Consider the following 16,529-nt stretch of genomic DNA (forward strand, 5'->3'; position numbering starts at 1 on the left):
TGCTAGAATTACAGGCATGAGTCACCGCACCCAGCCCTGGGTGACTCCATTTAAAAATGTTCACTATGATAAGGGACAAGGGAAATGCTTGCATTGTAGGGCTTTGTGATTTTATCTATATCCTTAATTGAAGCCTTGGGTAGTGTTCAATGAGTATGTTACGGATGAAAAGTGTTTAAGTATTATCAGAACTCCACAGGCAAAAAGTGTTCAAAATCATGGTTTTATTAATTTTTGTTCACATGTGTCCCTGCCCTGCTCACCTGGCATCACCCAGATTTCCTTGCCCCTGGCTTGGGTTGGGTGTGCCCAGAGGGAGATGGGAGTGCAGAAGCCTTCACTGACCAGGTTAACCCTCCTGTGTGCTGCAGATAACTTATTACCATCTTTCCACTTACCAGACTGTATGGTGAATACTCATCAATCTCTCCCACAACATTCTCAAACAGAGGATGCAGTCTTGGCCCAGAGTTTTTTAAAACTTTGATTAAAAAATTGGGGTGGGCAATAGAGTGAGACCCCATCTCTACAAAAATTTAAAAAATTAGCTCCAGCTTGAGCCCAGGATGTCGAGGCTGCAGTACGCCATGACCACGCCACTGCACTCCAGTCTGGGCAACACTGTGAAACCCTGTCTCTCAGAAAAAAAAGCAGTTGGGTGATTGGGAGTATACATTTGTCAAAACTGTACACATAAAATGTATGCACTAAATTACTGCATATAAGTTCTACTACAATAAAGTTGATTTTTTAAAAAGTTATGATACATATACTAAAAAACAAACTGGGGCATTTTCACATATTCTATGATCTCTTAAATAATCAGAAGATTAGCTATGTTCTTAAGTTGGCATCAACAGGTACAAGCCAGTTTGGTCATCCTGTTTCCCGCCTAACACCTTAGCCAGAACTAAGATCTAGGGAGACAGCAGTTTTGAAATAGGGATGGGGTAGGCAGACATAATTGCAGAACTGCCAGGGATAGGAAATGTCCAGGGGCAAACATGGCTTTCATTAACATCTGCAGACAATGATTCCCAAATCCATACATAAAGTCTGATTTCTCTCCTATACTTCGGACTCTTTTATGTAACTCTCCACTAGACTTCTATATTGGGATGTCAAATACATTTAACATCACGGATCCAAAATGGTGCTCATTGTCTCTACAAGCCTTACCCCCAAAACTTGTTCCTCTCTACATTCCTCCTCTCATAGAAGACTTCCACCTTCTGCTCAACTGCCCAAACCAGTCTTCACTGACTTGTTTCTTTCCCCCAAATGCATTCACACACCACATCCTGTTCATTCTAATTCCCAAGAGAACTTGCAAACTATCCACGTCTCTACTTCATCAAGGCCACTCTGCTCTCTTCCATGAAACACCAAAGTAACTCCTGGCAGGTGTTCAGGCTTTTTGTTGATACGATTTATTTTCACACCACAGCCAGGATAATTTTCTAAAGTCTCCTGCTTCCTCTCTGTAGCTCCCCATTCATTCACTGAGTCAGACCAAGGCTGTCCCTGCCCACAGGGAGCCCATGTGGAGCTCAGTGTAAATGCCAGCAGTCGAGGTTTCAAGTGACCTGGCCCTTGCTTGGGCTTCTCCAGCCTCTCTCTCAACAACCACCCAATTCTCTAGCTATTGCACTTCGAAACACAGCCAGATTCAGAAACTTGATTGAGCTAGATCTCATTCTTGTGAAGGAAGCCTGTGATTTTCAGTCAAGGCAGTAACTTCAGGAGAAGTATGTGAAAGTAAATCAAAAGGAATTTTCTTATGATTTTCACCTGAAATCAATGTCAACCTCTTACCTTAGGTTCCTTTAAGTAACAGTGCATGGCCTGAGTAACATCCGCAGCGTGGACTGCGTTATGGTAAGGATTTTGACTGTGGTAATCTTCTTGAATCATAACTGCATCAAAGAAAGAGATCCCGATTTTACTGTATATGAGCAACATATACAAGTGCAAAAACTGTGATAATTATGAGTTACCCACTCATCCTTTTCATGTAGGTATTGGTTAAAATCGTGCTGATTCGGGCAGATGATAATCACCTCACAACTCACATGTATACCAAAAGAATCAATATCAATTTGACTCCCTATGCTATCATAGAAGAACAGACTAGGCTTCGAGGTGGAGTTGTGCCCCCTGCCATCAACGTACATGATGGCCCTACCAGCATAACACACAAATCCAGTGGTCTCAAAGGAAAGCAAGCCTACCTGTGATGGGGAAACACAATCGCCAAGTGAGTGCGACAGACCATCAGAATTCTGCACTTGCTTCCGTCCCATCCTTTCAAATAGCCTTTTCAATACCCTTGGTTAAGAGTGTTTTTTTGAGACAGGATCTCACTTCGTTGCCCAGGCTGGAGTGCAGTGACATGATCATGGCTCACTGCAGCCCTGACCTCCTGGGCTCAAGTAATCCTCCCACCTCAGCCTCCCAAGTAGTTGGAACCACAGGTGCATGCCACCATGCCTGGCTCATTTTTTGTATTTTTTTGTAAAGACACGGTCTTGCCATGTTGCCCAGGCTGGTTGCAAAGCCCTGGGCTCAAGGAGTCCACCTGCCTTGGCCTCCCAAAGTGCTAGCATTGCAGGTGTGAGCCACTGTGCCCCACCTAATAAGCTATTTTTGTAAGTAGTTATTTATTTATTTTTGAGATGGAGTCTCGCTCTGTCACCCAGGCTGGAGTGCAACAGCATGATCTCAGCTAACTGTGCAACGTCCACCTCCCGAGTTCCAGTGATTCTCCCGCCTCAGCCGCCCAAATAGCTGGCATTACAGGCACCTGCCATCATGCTCGGCTAATTTTTGTATTTTTGTCGTGATGGGGTTTCACCATGTTGGCCGGGCTGGTCTTGAACTCCTGACCTCAGGTGATCTACCCGCCTCGGTCTCCCAAAGTGCTGGGATTACCGGTGTGAGCCACCATGCCCAGCCGTATGTGTTTTATAATTTATATTTTAGTACAGTAGTCCCCTCATATTCTTGGGGGATATGTTCCAAGACACCCAATGGATGCCTGAAACCACAGATAGCACCAAATCCTATTTATACTGTGTTTTTCCTATACGAACACACCTACGATAATGCGTAATTTATGTTAGTCACAGTCAGAAATTAACAATAACTAAAATAAAATAGAACGGTTATAACAATATGCCAGCATCACAACTCTTGTGCTTTGGGGCCATTATGAAGTAAAATAAGGGTGACGGACACAAGCACTGTGATACCAACACGGCTGATCTGATAACCAGCACGGATCAGGACGCAATGAGATTTCATCACGCTGCTCAGAATGGTGTGCAATTCAAAACTTATGAATTGCTTACTTCTGGAATTTTCCATTTAATATTTTCAGGCTACAGTTGACCACAGGTAACTGAAACCACCGAAAGCAAAACCAGAGATAAAGGGGGACTACTGTACAGTATTTCAGGCATACTACTTACAATTAATACACATTAAAAAGTTTCTCAAGGCCAGGTGCGCTGCCTCACACCTGTATTCCAGCACTTTGGGAGGCCGAGGCTGGAGGATTGCCTGAGGTGAGGAGTTTTAGACCAGCCTAGGCCATTAGTAAGACCTTGTCCGTACTAAAAATAAAAATGCAGCATGGTGTGGTGGTGCACATGTATATTCCTAGCTACCCAGGAGGCTGAAGTGGGAGGATAGCATGAGTCGAGAGGTTGAGGCTGCAGTGAACCATGATCGCGCCACTGCACTCAAGCCTAGGTGACAGAGCGAGACTCTCCAAAGGAAAAGCTTCTCAAAAGCCCTATGTAATAATTTTTTTTTTTTTAAACCAGAGTTCTAAGTAGAAGTCCGAAGTCTGAGTTAATATTTTGAGCTCTTCATTTGGCTGTACATTCTTGGTATTGAGGCTTTCTTTTTTTTGAGATGGAGTCTTGTCCTGTTGCCCAGGCTGGAGTGCAGTGGCACGATCTCAGCTCACTGCAACCTCCACCTCCCGGGTTCAAGGGATTCTCCTGCCTCAGCCTGGATGAGGTGGGAGGCTGGCTGGAGCTTGGGAAGTTGAGGTTGCAGTGAGCCATGATCATGCCATTGCATTCCAGTCTCAGCAATACAGTGAAACCCTGTCTCAAACAAACAAACAAAAAACACCTGAGTTATTATTTTCTCAATTCTCCCAAAGACAGTATAGAGCCGAAGCCATTCCAGATACATTGCACATAAGATAACCCATTGTAGCCAGTGGATTCCTTATGGCTTTAAGGCTTAATTCTCTCATAAACCTGTTCTAGTGGCTGCCAAATTAGTGGCAGCAGGATAAGGGCAGAAACAGCCAAGTATTCATATGAACAATGTGCAAAGCGGGGATATGCATGTTTATAATTGCCAGTATAGCTACTGGGGCTACTCACACTATTTTAATTATAAACTTGAGAATTTACTACAAAATTATATCTGTACAATTACACAGGCTTCTGTTTACCTAGATAAAGCAGTTGCAAGTTAGCAAAAATGGTTATATGAATGATTATTATTTTTTTTTGAGACAGAGTCTCATTCTGTTGCCCAGGCTGGAGTGCAGTGGCACGATCTCGGCTCACTACAACCTCTGCCTCCTGGGTTCAAGTAATTCTCCTGCCTCAGTCTCCCGAGTAGCTGGAATTACAGGCACACGCCTCCACGCCTGACTAATTTTTGTATTTTTAGTAGAGACAGGGTTCCACCATGCTGGCCAGAATGGTCTCGAACTCCTGGCCTCAAGTGATCCACCTGCCTCAGCATCCTAAAGTGCTGGGATTACAGGCATGAGCCACTGTGCCCAGCATGTATGAAATATTAAATGTCCCTACCAGCAACATCTTATTTTATAGTTCTACAGTTTTACCATTTTCTTACAGTAATACATTACTTCCTGAATAATTTGTAATTTCTCTCTACATAAAATTGAATGATTTTAAAAAGATAGCAAAGCAATATGATGGTCTCTCACTATTAAGTATAGGCATAACAGCGATATACTTAGTGTTAAGTTCCAGACCACTAAAATAAAGTGAATATTGCAATAGAGCAAGTCAAAATTTTGGGTTTCCCAGTGCATACAAAAGCTATGTTTACACTATAGTCTATTAAGTGTACAATAGCATTATGTCTTTAAAAAAAAAAAAAGATGTAAACACCTTACTTTAAAATATTTTATTGGAACAAAACGCTAATGATTATGTGAGCCTTCATTAAGTTGCAATCTTTTTTGCTGTATATAAGCAAAGTTTATATAACCAAACATAAATTACAAATTAAACTATCTCTTGATCTGGGCACTATATGAAATACCACAATGAGGGTCAGAAAATGAGACCCCAAAATATGCTGCTTTGGACTTCAAACTCAGAGCAGCAAATGCAGAAGAGTACTTTCTCTGAAGTTCCCCTCTCCACCTAAAGCACAAGCAAAGACTTCACCAGGAATCGTGAATTCCTTCCTCAGGTACAACCAGCCAGGAGAGATTGGTGGATATTACAAGAAGGAAGACTAGAGCTGATATCTTGTGCCTCAGTCTCCCGAGCAGCTGGGATTACAGGCGTGCACCACCATGCCTGGCTAATGTTTTTGTATTTTTAGTAGAGATGAGGTTTTTGCCACGTTGGCCAGGCTGGTCTCCAACTCGTGGCCTCAAGTGATCCACCCGCCTCGGCCTCCCAAAGTGCTGGGATTACAGGTGTAAGCCACCACACCTGGTCCCAAATAATCTTTAAAGTCTACTGTCAAAGAGATTTTAGGGCTCAGAAAAAGAAGAAACCTAACTGCAATATACCTGATCTTTTAAAGTTTTAGCCTTTGAAAATTTAGAAAAGTACAGAAATTGTGTCACCTTTGTCAGCAATCTGTGGTCAATGTAAGAAACATTGCAAAATGAAATCAAGTATTCACTATTCCCCATATCTATGGTTCTGTAACTTTGCAGCCTTTGCACGAACAGGTGTAGTGCATCCCTGGTCTGATTTGCTGTGGCTACTTGCTGCAGAAGTGAAGGTGGGCCGATTCTGAGCCCAGGGCTCCAGAGGCCTGGGGACATCAGCTCCCTTGGAAACCTGGCACTACTGTTTGAACAAGCTCTGCTAATTGTAAAATAAATAATTCTTTTTTGTTTTTAATGTAAATCTATTATGGTGCCAAACTCCTCTGCTTCTTTTAAATTTAACAGAAGACTATGTAGAGCCGAGATGGATCAGCCTGGTATCCTAGCTGAGGTCTCTACAAAACCAACATACGGCTCACCTGTTGCTGTCTGCAGGTGCACAGATGAGCTCACCCAGACCAAAAGAAGCATTTAACAGGCCCACAGATGCAACAGTTAAATAACTGTGTGTTGTTTTAAGTCACTAATTTTGGCTGGTTTATTATAAAGCAATAGCTAACCGATATAACTGAGATAAAACTTACAAACAGGTTCTTACATAAATGTAAATCTTGGTACTGTTAATGGGTTAGAATCACTTACCTAAAAATCTGCGAAGTTTCATCATATCTAAATGGAAATACTCAATTAATCCATGAAGACTAAATAAATGAAAGGTTAAGCTTACTAGACTATTTCCTAAAAAGAAAGAAGAGACATTACATTAGTAGGAAATACCAGTCAACACAATTACATTATGCTTTGAAATATGGATTTTGAATATAAAACATGGAAAGAGTAATAATTCCCACTTTTTGTATATAAAAAATATGCATCTTCTTATTTTACCAGTTATGAACTTTATACATCACATCTTTGTTTCACTGTAAGAAAAATTTAATTTTTGTTGTTTTACTTTTCCACAACCAAAGAACTGAAAGCTAGACATTTTCAAATAGATTAATTTTTTTAAAGACACCAAAATAATTAGAATAGACAATAGAAAACTTTAAAAATTGTCCCACACAGTAACCTAATTCAGTGTGGCTGCACTTGACCTTCCTCCTGACAATGCCTCTGCCATCTTGCTTTCACTGAAACAGACTGCCCCAGAGCACACACCTCAGCTGCAGCCTTGTTAGCCTTGAGAATGTGTCTACTCTCATCCATACAGGGTTAGGAGGAGGCATCAATGACCTCAAGATCATCAGAATTAAAAACTCTGAACTCAACCACTTGCTTTTCCAGAGTAGCTGCAGAAAATCTGAGATTTGCTTGGGGAGTGGGGAGGGGGAGTCACAAAACTAGGCAGAATATCACTATAAACTCAGAGTCAACACTGCCCAGCAATCATATTGTTTTTCCGGTGAACTGGCTCTTTCACTTTTTAAAATGCCTGTTTTCAAGCCTTTTATGCTCTTCTTAAACTTTCAACATACTTACTTCCCATCCACCCCCTCATTCTCCATAGCCTCATATGTCACAGAAATAATACAAGCCCTCAAGTTTCCCTTTCTTTCTTTTTTGAAATGGAGTCTTGCACTGTCGGGCTGGAGTGCAATGGTGCCGTCTTGGTTCACTGCAACCTCCGCCTCCTGAGTTCAAGTGATTCTCCTGTCTCTGCCTCCCGAGTAGTGGTGATTACAGGCACCCACCACCAAGCCTGGCTAATTTTTTGTATTTTTAGTAGAGACGGGGTTTCACTTTGTTGGCCAGGCTGGTCTCCAACTCCTGACCTTGTGATCCGCTAGCCTCGGCCTCCCAAAGAGCTGGGATTACAGGCGTGAGCCACTGCACCTGGCTGAGTTTCCCTTTCTTTCAAAAGCCAACCCATCCACACCTCCTCAGAGATATTCCTTGTTCCATCGGGTACACACCTATCCCCACCCCACCCCACCCCACCAATCTCTTTCTCTTTTCTATATTGTCCCAATAAGCATCAGCATTCAGACATGCTCTAGATTCTCTCATCTCTCAAACAATAAAGAATCACAGCCTCTCCTGGCTCCCTCCAGTTTCCCCTGCTCCATCCCCCTACAGACGCGAGTTTTTGGAAAGAGCTGCTACATGCGATGGGGACTGTCTTCGTCCTCAATGTCCACTCCTTCGTCACTGACAAGTGGAGTCACACCAAGAATAGAAATTAAATTTGGAAAAACCACCATTTTTATGATGTTTAGTTTTCCCTTCCATGGTATAACTCTCCATTTCTCCATTTTTTAAACCTCTTATTATATTTCTCGGTTTTGTAAACTTCCATAGGACACATATACTATATTAACAATTAAACAGACCACATGTTTTAAATAGGCTACATATTAAAAAGTCTATTTTAAGTAGACTACATCCTTCACATAGACTCATAAATTACTGCCAATGTTCAGATAATAGCAATAAGATACACAATTCTAGTATTCTGTAAAGTCTATGATGACTCTTACAAAAACGTATAAAAGACATACTGGTCCCAAATTGAAAATTTATAATAATAATATTTATGAAGGATAATAAAGCACTGTTTGGCTAACCTTGTTATCTAAAACCACCTAACCAACTGCCAACAAAAGACCACAGCTGATGAAAAAGTACATTAACTGGAACATTATTTGCATGAGCAATGACAGAAAAGATGTGGCAGGCCAAAAGAGACATTTTTATAAACTACTTGACATATCGCCTTCATTTGGAAAGAAAAAAACATTTCAAATCTTACATTTTAAATAAATTAAATGTTAAAATGTGTTCAGGTCCTGATGTGCTCTATCGGTACAAACACGAGTCCACGTGGCGTGGAGCCATTTCTGAAGAAGTGAACGACGTGTCCGTTACTAATGCTGTAACAACCATCTTCGAGTATATAAATATTTTAGAATGTTTATTCATTTTCTGTATATTTAGATTATCATAAGGTTCTCCCAAAATTGTTTTTCAAATGTAACAAAACAAATTACCCATTTCTAGGGTGTAGAATAAGTTTTAAGAAAGCTACAATCTAACAGGAAAATACCCTCTTTTGGAATTCAGGCAAAGTGTAGTGAAGAAACACATGTAACGTCCCCACTAGGAACTTTAAGGGAATCTGACAAGAACCAGGCTCTTAAAGTGTACTACCCATATGTAACTGAAAAGCGGCATGCAAGATACCAACTGAGGATTATAACACCAGTAAGAACACAAGTCAACAAAACATTTCAAAAGAAGAGATGCTCAGCTGTGTTAAACAAAAACCAGGCAAAGAAGAACTTTTTAAAAAATGGAAATGGAAACAAACACTTTCTGAAAAAGAAAACTGTATTTTAAGAAAAGCTACCCTCATAAAAATATATCAAAAGATAGAACTGCCTCTGGAAGAGTGGGCCTCAGTCATTTTCAGAAGAAGGTGATCCCAGAAGGGATCTGGCTGGAAGGAGCAGGCTACCCTGACAACGCAGGCCTGGCAGCTAGTGTCCTCACGAACCAGGTGTCTTCAGGAGTGATAAGCTTTTGCTCTGTCGCATCACTTAATGCCCTCAATCCTACAAAAGGAATTCCAAATGCATCCTACCAGACAATAACTACTTCCCTCCTTGTAGCAGACAAGCTGGGGACCATTTGTCTTGGCACAAATCACTGCATTTTGCTTCCTCCTCTGCCTTCCTGTCCTCCCCCCAATATCATCTGGGAAATTGCCAGCATAAGAAACACAAGAAAGCATTGGATCAATAAGCAAGAAAGGAAAACTATACACTTGGATACCATGAAAGTATGTTATCGAGAATTCATTTCAGGTGAAGCAGTTTTAAAAGGAAAACCATTCTCATTATATAGTATAAGCTAAAGGAATTTTCTTCTGCCCATTTGTTCCCCAAAATATCTCCTTAAGTAGAAAATTCCTGAGCTTTTAAATAGCTGTAGTTAACTGAATGTATAAATCTCAACCTCTAAAATCAAAGGTGAGTAGCTAACCATGAGTGGTTTCTACTAAACCCTAATGATTTGGGACGAGCCCTAAGGGGAAACCATGTAGCCACCCTGTCCACAAATCCCGTTTAAGGAGTGAGGTGATCAAAAGGAAAGCGAAGTGCTTAGTTAACTACTGTGGCCTGCTAGCTATTTCTTCTGCCCATCCAGTGCACTGCTGAGCTCACGCCGCTTTCATCACCATGCCCCCAACTAGCAGAGTATGTACTTTTTAAAAATAAAATTTAGAGAAGAACAATCAACTATTTCAATGAGTGACAAGTGTCCCAGTAGACTAATAATAGGCTATGAGCTGTGAGAGTTTATGTAAGGCTAAACTTTGAAAGTGTTAAGGGTGGCATTGTTTAATCTATATTTGTCTTGAGATAATACCTAAAGTAATATTTGTGTTAAGTTAGGAAAGGGGAATTTCCCTGAGCAAGAAAAAGGTGGGCCACCTGATATTTCACCTACCTATATTTTCAAAAAGGAGAAAGGCCAAGGGAAGGCTAACTGTGTAAATGATATCAGAGCCTTTCCTGTGTGTACAGGCCAAGGTGGGGGCAGGGAGAAGTACAGAACACTTAATCACCAAGGGCAAAGGAAAAGTAGAAGAGAGATAGCAAAGGGGAGGAATAAAAAGGCAGGGAGGCAGGAGGGTGGCTTTGCTGATAAAGGCAAACTTCACTGTCTTCACAATTTTGCCTAGGATCAGTCCGATTTATTTTCTGTCAACACTGCATAAGCAAACAGAAGGTATAGACAAAGGTATTTCCATTAGGCATTGCCATGCAACTTAGAGAGAATAATGGAGTGATACTAAGAGACCCACATTGATTCCTGAGAAAAATAAAGTTGTAATTTGCTTGTTCATTTTACATATTTGGCATCCTTATCAAAGACACTTCATTCCAAAGCAATAAGAAAAAGCAGGTGATTTCAAAGTACAGCAGTGGTTTCATTATTCTAAAGTCAGTACTGATTTCCTCTTGGTGTACTTTCTGCTCTGGGGCAAATGACTAGTTGAACTGCTTTTTTTTTTTTTTTTTTTTTTTTTGAGACAGTCTCGCTCTATTGCCCAGGCTGGAGTGAGATGGCGCAATCTCAGCTCACTGCAACCTCCACCTCCCAGATTCAAGTAAGTCTCCTGCCTCAGCCTCCCAAGTAGCTAGGATTAGAGACATGCACCACCATACCCAGCCAATGTTTGTATTTTTAGTAGAGATGGGGTTTTGCCATGTTGGCTGGGCTGCTCTTAAACTCCTGATCTCACGTGATCCACCAGCCTTGGCCTGCCAAATTGCAGGGATTACAGGCGTGAGCCACTGCGCCCGGCCTAGTTGAACTGCTTTTACCAGTGAATAAGAACATAAATCAACAAAACATTTCAAAATAAGAGATGCTTAGTTGTGTTTAAAAACAAACAAACAAACAGGCCAGGCGCGGTGGCTCACGCCTGTAATCCCAGCACTTTGGGAGGCCGAGGCGGGTGGATCACAAGGTCAGGAGATCGAGACCATGGTGAAACCCCGTCTCTACTAAAAATAGAAAAAATTAGCCGGGCGCAGTGGCGGGCGCCTGTAGTCCCAGCTACTTGGGAGGCTGAGGCAGGAGAATGGCGTGAACCCGGAGGCGGAGCTTGCAGTGAGCCGAGATTGCGCCACTGCACTCCAGCCTGGGCGACAGAGCAAGACTCCGTCTCAAAAAACAAACAAACAAACAAACAAACAAACAAAACAGGCACGAAGGAACTTTTTAAAAAATGGAAACGAACACTTTCTTGAAAAAAGGAAATTGTATTTCTAGAAAAGCTACCCAAATATACTAAAAGGTATACTAAAGCTATACTAAAAGGTACAACTGCCTAAAGTTTGGCGGTTCTCAACTGTACCACCAATAATTACGCCCACAATTTTATCCTAAATAAGAGTGATTCCCTGTTCCTTTTCCTACGGAACATTTTCCTGTTCCCAAAGAGAACAAGAAAACATGACCCCTCCATCCAGAACCAAACTAAACTCAGGAGTGGGTAAGCAGATTAGAATCACCTGTGGGCATTTTTCCCCAAATCATCCATACTCTGCAGATTCTGATAAGCCCTCCTAAAGAAGCTACAGCTCTTCCCCATTCTCCATCTGAAAGCAAGGAACCACTGCTGTTGGTCAGGATGTGCCAAAAGGTGGTTAATCCACCACTCAGCGGGGGCAATCAAAACAGGCATACAATATCAGATGTCATTGTAAATGGCCACAATCTAAAAGAAACCAAAAAAGAAAAATAAAAAAAATGAGATAATAATGTTTATTCTGAGTTATTATTAATAATAGCAGCAGCAATTGCCAGCCAATCAGCCAAGTATATATGAGACTGATTCTGTGGACTTTTAGAAAAGTCACTTAAAAAGAGAAAAAATGATGCTCCCTGATATGGTTTGGCTGTGTCCCCAGCCAAATCTCATCTTAAATTGTAGTTCCCATAATTCCCATGTGTTGTGGGAGGGACCCGGTGGGAGATAATTGAATCATGGAGGTGCTTTCCCCCATACTGCTCTGGTGGTAGTGGATAAGTCTAATGAGATCTGATGATTTCATAAGGGGTTTACCCTTTTGCTTGGCTCTCATTTCTCTCTTGCCTGCCGACATGTAAGATGTGCCTTTCACCTTCCACCATGATTGTGAGGCCTCCCCAGCCACATGGAATTGTGAGTCCATTAAACCTCTTTTTCTTTATCAATTACCCAGTCTCGGGTACATCTTTATCAGCAGCGTGAAAATGGACTAACACACTCTCTCTTCCAGCAGAGGGCTCACAACCTTCGTACAGTAAATGAAAGCAACGCACCAGTGGCTGCACCATCAATGCAGTAATCTAGACTACATTAACTTGAGCAAGTCAAATTCTTCACTTACCATTTGTTAGTCTATCAAATAGAAAGATATCAAAATTCCAATTTCCAACTTTTTCCAGCATACACTGAAATGAAAACCAAACATTTCTACTGTAATTTAATTTCAATAACATTGTCTTTTGGAGATATTCCATAGAGAAGTTAATGAAAATGTAAAGTGATTGATTTCCTTTAAAAAATACAAGTATCATTTTTCTTTTAAATCGTGACTTTTTCAACTGGCTCCAAAACAATGCTCAAAGGGATAAACTCCATTTGAAAAATGAAACATTATTTTGTGTTTCAATTAATGAATGCACAGGAAGGTTATGTTTCCCAACTTATTGCGATAGTCCCGCAAACCTTTAAGAATTCTAGTATCACTTAACATCACAGAAGTGTGGTTCAAATGTTGTATGGTTGAGAAATTAAATTGCAAACAATTTAATAAAAATAAGTTACACTATTGAGTATTTACTATTCCAGGTACTGTTATAAGTGACCTTACTCACTCTTTTACTACTTGGAACAACACCATCAGATGTTTTCTTTTTTCTTTTTTTGAGACAGGGTCTCACACTCACTGTCACCAAGGCTGGAGTGCAGGGGCACAAACAAGACAGCTTACTGCAGTCTCGACCTCCTGGACTCAAGCAATCCTCCTGTCTCAGCCTCCTGAGAAGCTGGGACTACAAGCATGTGTTACCACACCTGGCTGAATTTTTTTTTTTTTTTTTGTAGAGACAAGGTCTCATCATGCTGCCCAGGCTGGTCTCAAACTCCTAGGCTCAAGTGATTCTCACAACTTGGCCTCCCAACGTGCTGGGATTACAGGCATGAGCCACTGCACCCGGCCCAAGCATTGTTTTCAATTCTCATTTTAGTGACGTAGAAACAAGCAAAAAATAACTAACTTGCTCAGCTATAAAGTGATAGAGCTGGGATCTTAAATTAGGTAGTCTGTTTCTAGAACGTAGGCATCTGACACTGATACCACACCATGCTTAAATTATTTGTTGTTCAGTTTTTAAAAAAACATTTCTAACTTATGGATATTTATTTACATTATCTAAATATGCTTATAAAATAATACAATTTACTACATTAACTTTTAGGATAATGTGTACCTCAGCCAAGCAAATAAATTCCACAAAGACCCTAAAAACCAAATATTTTTATACCATACATTCTTAACCTGAACATTCTGTGGACTTTTTCTAGGAAAAAAACCTTATATTTTATATCCAAAAGTTCACTGTTGCATACATTTATGAATACACTGACATGAGCAACACTAAGATACTACTAGTAGAAATCATTAATTACGACAGTACTAATAACAACAAATGACACAGAGATATTCTCATTCTAAAAGGCAGAACTTGTAAACGTTTTAACATTTAAAGCAAGCATGAACACTTTCCACTGATTTCTTTTACTAAACAGGGAAGTAATTTTTTTCACTTTCATGTAACTGTAAAGAAGACACCTCAGCTTTAGCTACACAACTTAAAAACTTATCTACGCAAACTCAAAAATCTGGCCTGTAAATATTAAGTTAAAGAATAACTTAAAATACATTGAACATTTAATACTATTTAAAATCCTCATTTGGTCAAAAACAAGCTCATTTAACCCTGATGTTCAGTAAGACATTTCTTTTTAAATTATATAAAAAGATGAAGTAAATAATGCTCACAATTGACAAGTTTAATTATGATACATCTAAACCCTCAAAAATCTCTCTCCATGCAAGAGACTATGAAAACTTATTTGATTGGAAGTCACGAGACCTTTGTGAAAAGATGTTATTAATACACACACACACACACACACACACACACACACAAAAGAAAGAGAGAGATGTAACTTCCCGTGCTAGGTTTACCTCTAACCAGCTGGGTGAGCGTAAACAAGTCCCTCATGCTCTATTGGACTCAGTTTCCTTATTGATGGAATATGGACATGATGAGATCAGATAATCTCTAAGATTCTTCCCAGCATTACAATTCTGTGAGATCTTACAGTTTAATGTTCTATTGATCTCCTTGTTATGTAATGTTATAATAACAAATGAAAACACTGTCACTACTTTAGTTGTTTCAGAAATTTCCCTTGCTCTGTAATGTCTAATTATAAAACAAACAGCTGCTCTAAAGAAAAAAAACCTGGAAAACGGGCTTAACTGCTTTTCACCGACAGACAAAAAGACTCTATAAATCATTACTGTATGGAGAATAAAGGGCTTCAGTAAACTTATCAAAAAATTAATGTTTTCTTACAAAAACTATACATACCTTGGCTTGTCCATTATAATCATCATCTAAAATGTTTAGAGAATTTGAAACCGTAGTACCACGAAAAAAGCGTGAAGATCTAAGATATCGCTGGAAACTTAGTAGCCTTCTGATATTCCTTGCAGAGACAGACACTTCAATTTCAGATTGAGCTGAAATAAAAAGAATAAAAGGTGAGTACAGCAAGTTATAATTATATACATGCTATCTTTGCAATACCACTTTTAGTTATGTACAAGTATTTTTAAAAATTCATTTAAATAATTATACCACATTTTCAGTAGAGAAGCGATACTTTATTTCTATTTTCTTTTTTTTAAAGTGAGTTCTTACTCTATTACATTTCTATTTTCAATGAAAGAACTAAGGATGAAGGTCAATGGCCAATTTTGACAGCATTTAGAAAGCCAATGAAGACCGGCGAGATTAATAATCAGGGTTTTTTTTTTTTTAACTTTAAAACGCTATCACCTCTTAACTCTTTTGCTTCAATACACCACATAAACATGGAGCAAAAACAGGAAGAAAACCTAGTTTTAAACTACTAGAAAAGCCAGGTCCTAAGTTACACATGAGATTTTAACAATTACAAAGTAAAACATTTCATATCCCAATGACGTATCATTTCAAATATTTACTTAAGATAATTAAGAGGAAAAGGAGACAGAAGGGGGAGCAAAGTGGTTTATATCCTATAAGTGTTCTAAAGGATAGGGATAAAAATTATTTAAGATGATATGCTCTAGAAAAGATGCAGTTCTACATTAGAGACTGGAATGTTCTCTTTCAGTGAGTCTAACACAGCCATTTTTTCCCTCTAGTGTTAAAATAACCAGAGTTCCTTGGATTGGGCACCAGATAAAATGACAGATCTGGGTTAAAATCTATCTTGCAGGGAATGTACGTTATCTTTAGACTCTAAAATCAAACCAAATTCAGTAAAATGTTCACAATATAAAATAGGAAAATCAAGACTGAGGATCAATAAATCATCTCTCTTAATTTAGAATCACCAGGTGAAATGGAAGGTAATCAAACATATTCTCTGTTGCATGTCCAGTCACTCACTCCTCTATTAACCTCTAGCCCTGGGTTTCCTTATCTGTATAATGGCAGTAATATCTAATTTAAGGGGTGCTGGATTAAATGAGATTATATATATACAAGTCAGAGTCACAGCAGGTGTTAAATGGTAGCCATGTCAAGGGTGGTAAAATTGATGCTGCTCCCATTGCTTGGAGGTATGCTACCAGGTAATTCTCAGAAATTCTGAATCTGCTCATCTTGCTCTAAGTAAAAGCATTTCATGGCTCTTCATCATCTTAATATGAACTTCATTTCCTTAGCCTGGAAGAGAAGGCTTCATGTTCCAAGTCTGGCTCTTTGCAGACTTGACTCAGGTATCACCTACCCTGGGAAGCACATTTAGTACACTGCCCCTATCTTGAAGAGGCGGGAAGCACCCCCTCTGGCTTCCCAAAGCTCCCTGTGCATTCATCTATAATCGTACTTCTGACAT

The 16,529-nt window shown here is 39.9% G+C and overlaps 1 protein-coding gene across 1 annotated transcript in view; it reads right to left on the reverse strand.

Moving 5' to 3' along the window:
• The window catches only part of PDE7A (phosphodiesterase 7A), a 125,016-nt gene that overhangs the window by 15,592 nt on the left and 92,895 nt on the right, over window positions 1-16,529 (reverse strand). The window contains exons 4-7 of the mRNA XM_025393757.1: window positions 15,011-15,162; window positions 12,736-12,799; window positions 6,491-6,586; window positions 1,816-1,916 (exon numbers count right to left, since the gene is read on the reverse strand). Of these exons, the coding sequence (XP_025249542.1) occupies window positions 1,816-1,916; window positions 6,491-6,586; window positions 12,736-12,799; window positions 15,011-15,162 (413 nt within the window). The remainder of the gene's footprint in view (window positions 1-1,815; window positions 1,917-6,490; window positions 6,587-12,735; window positions 12,800-15,010; window positions 15,163-16,529) is intronic.

The sequence above is a fragment of the Theropithecus gelada genome, chromosome 8 (assembly GCF_003255815.1).
Source record: "Theropithecus gelada isolate Dixy chromosome 8, Tgel_1.0, whole genome shotgun sequence".
Taxonomy (NCBI): domain Eukaryota; kingdom Metazoa; phylum Chordata; class Mammalia; order Primates; family Cercopithecidae; genus Theropithecus; species Theropithecus gelada.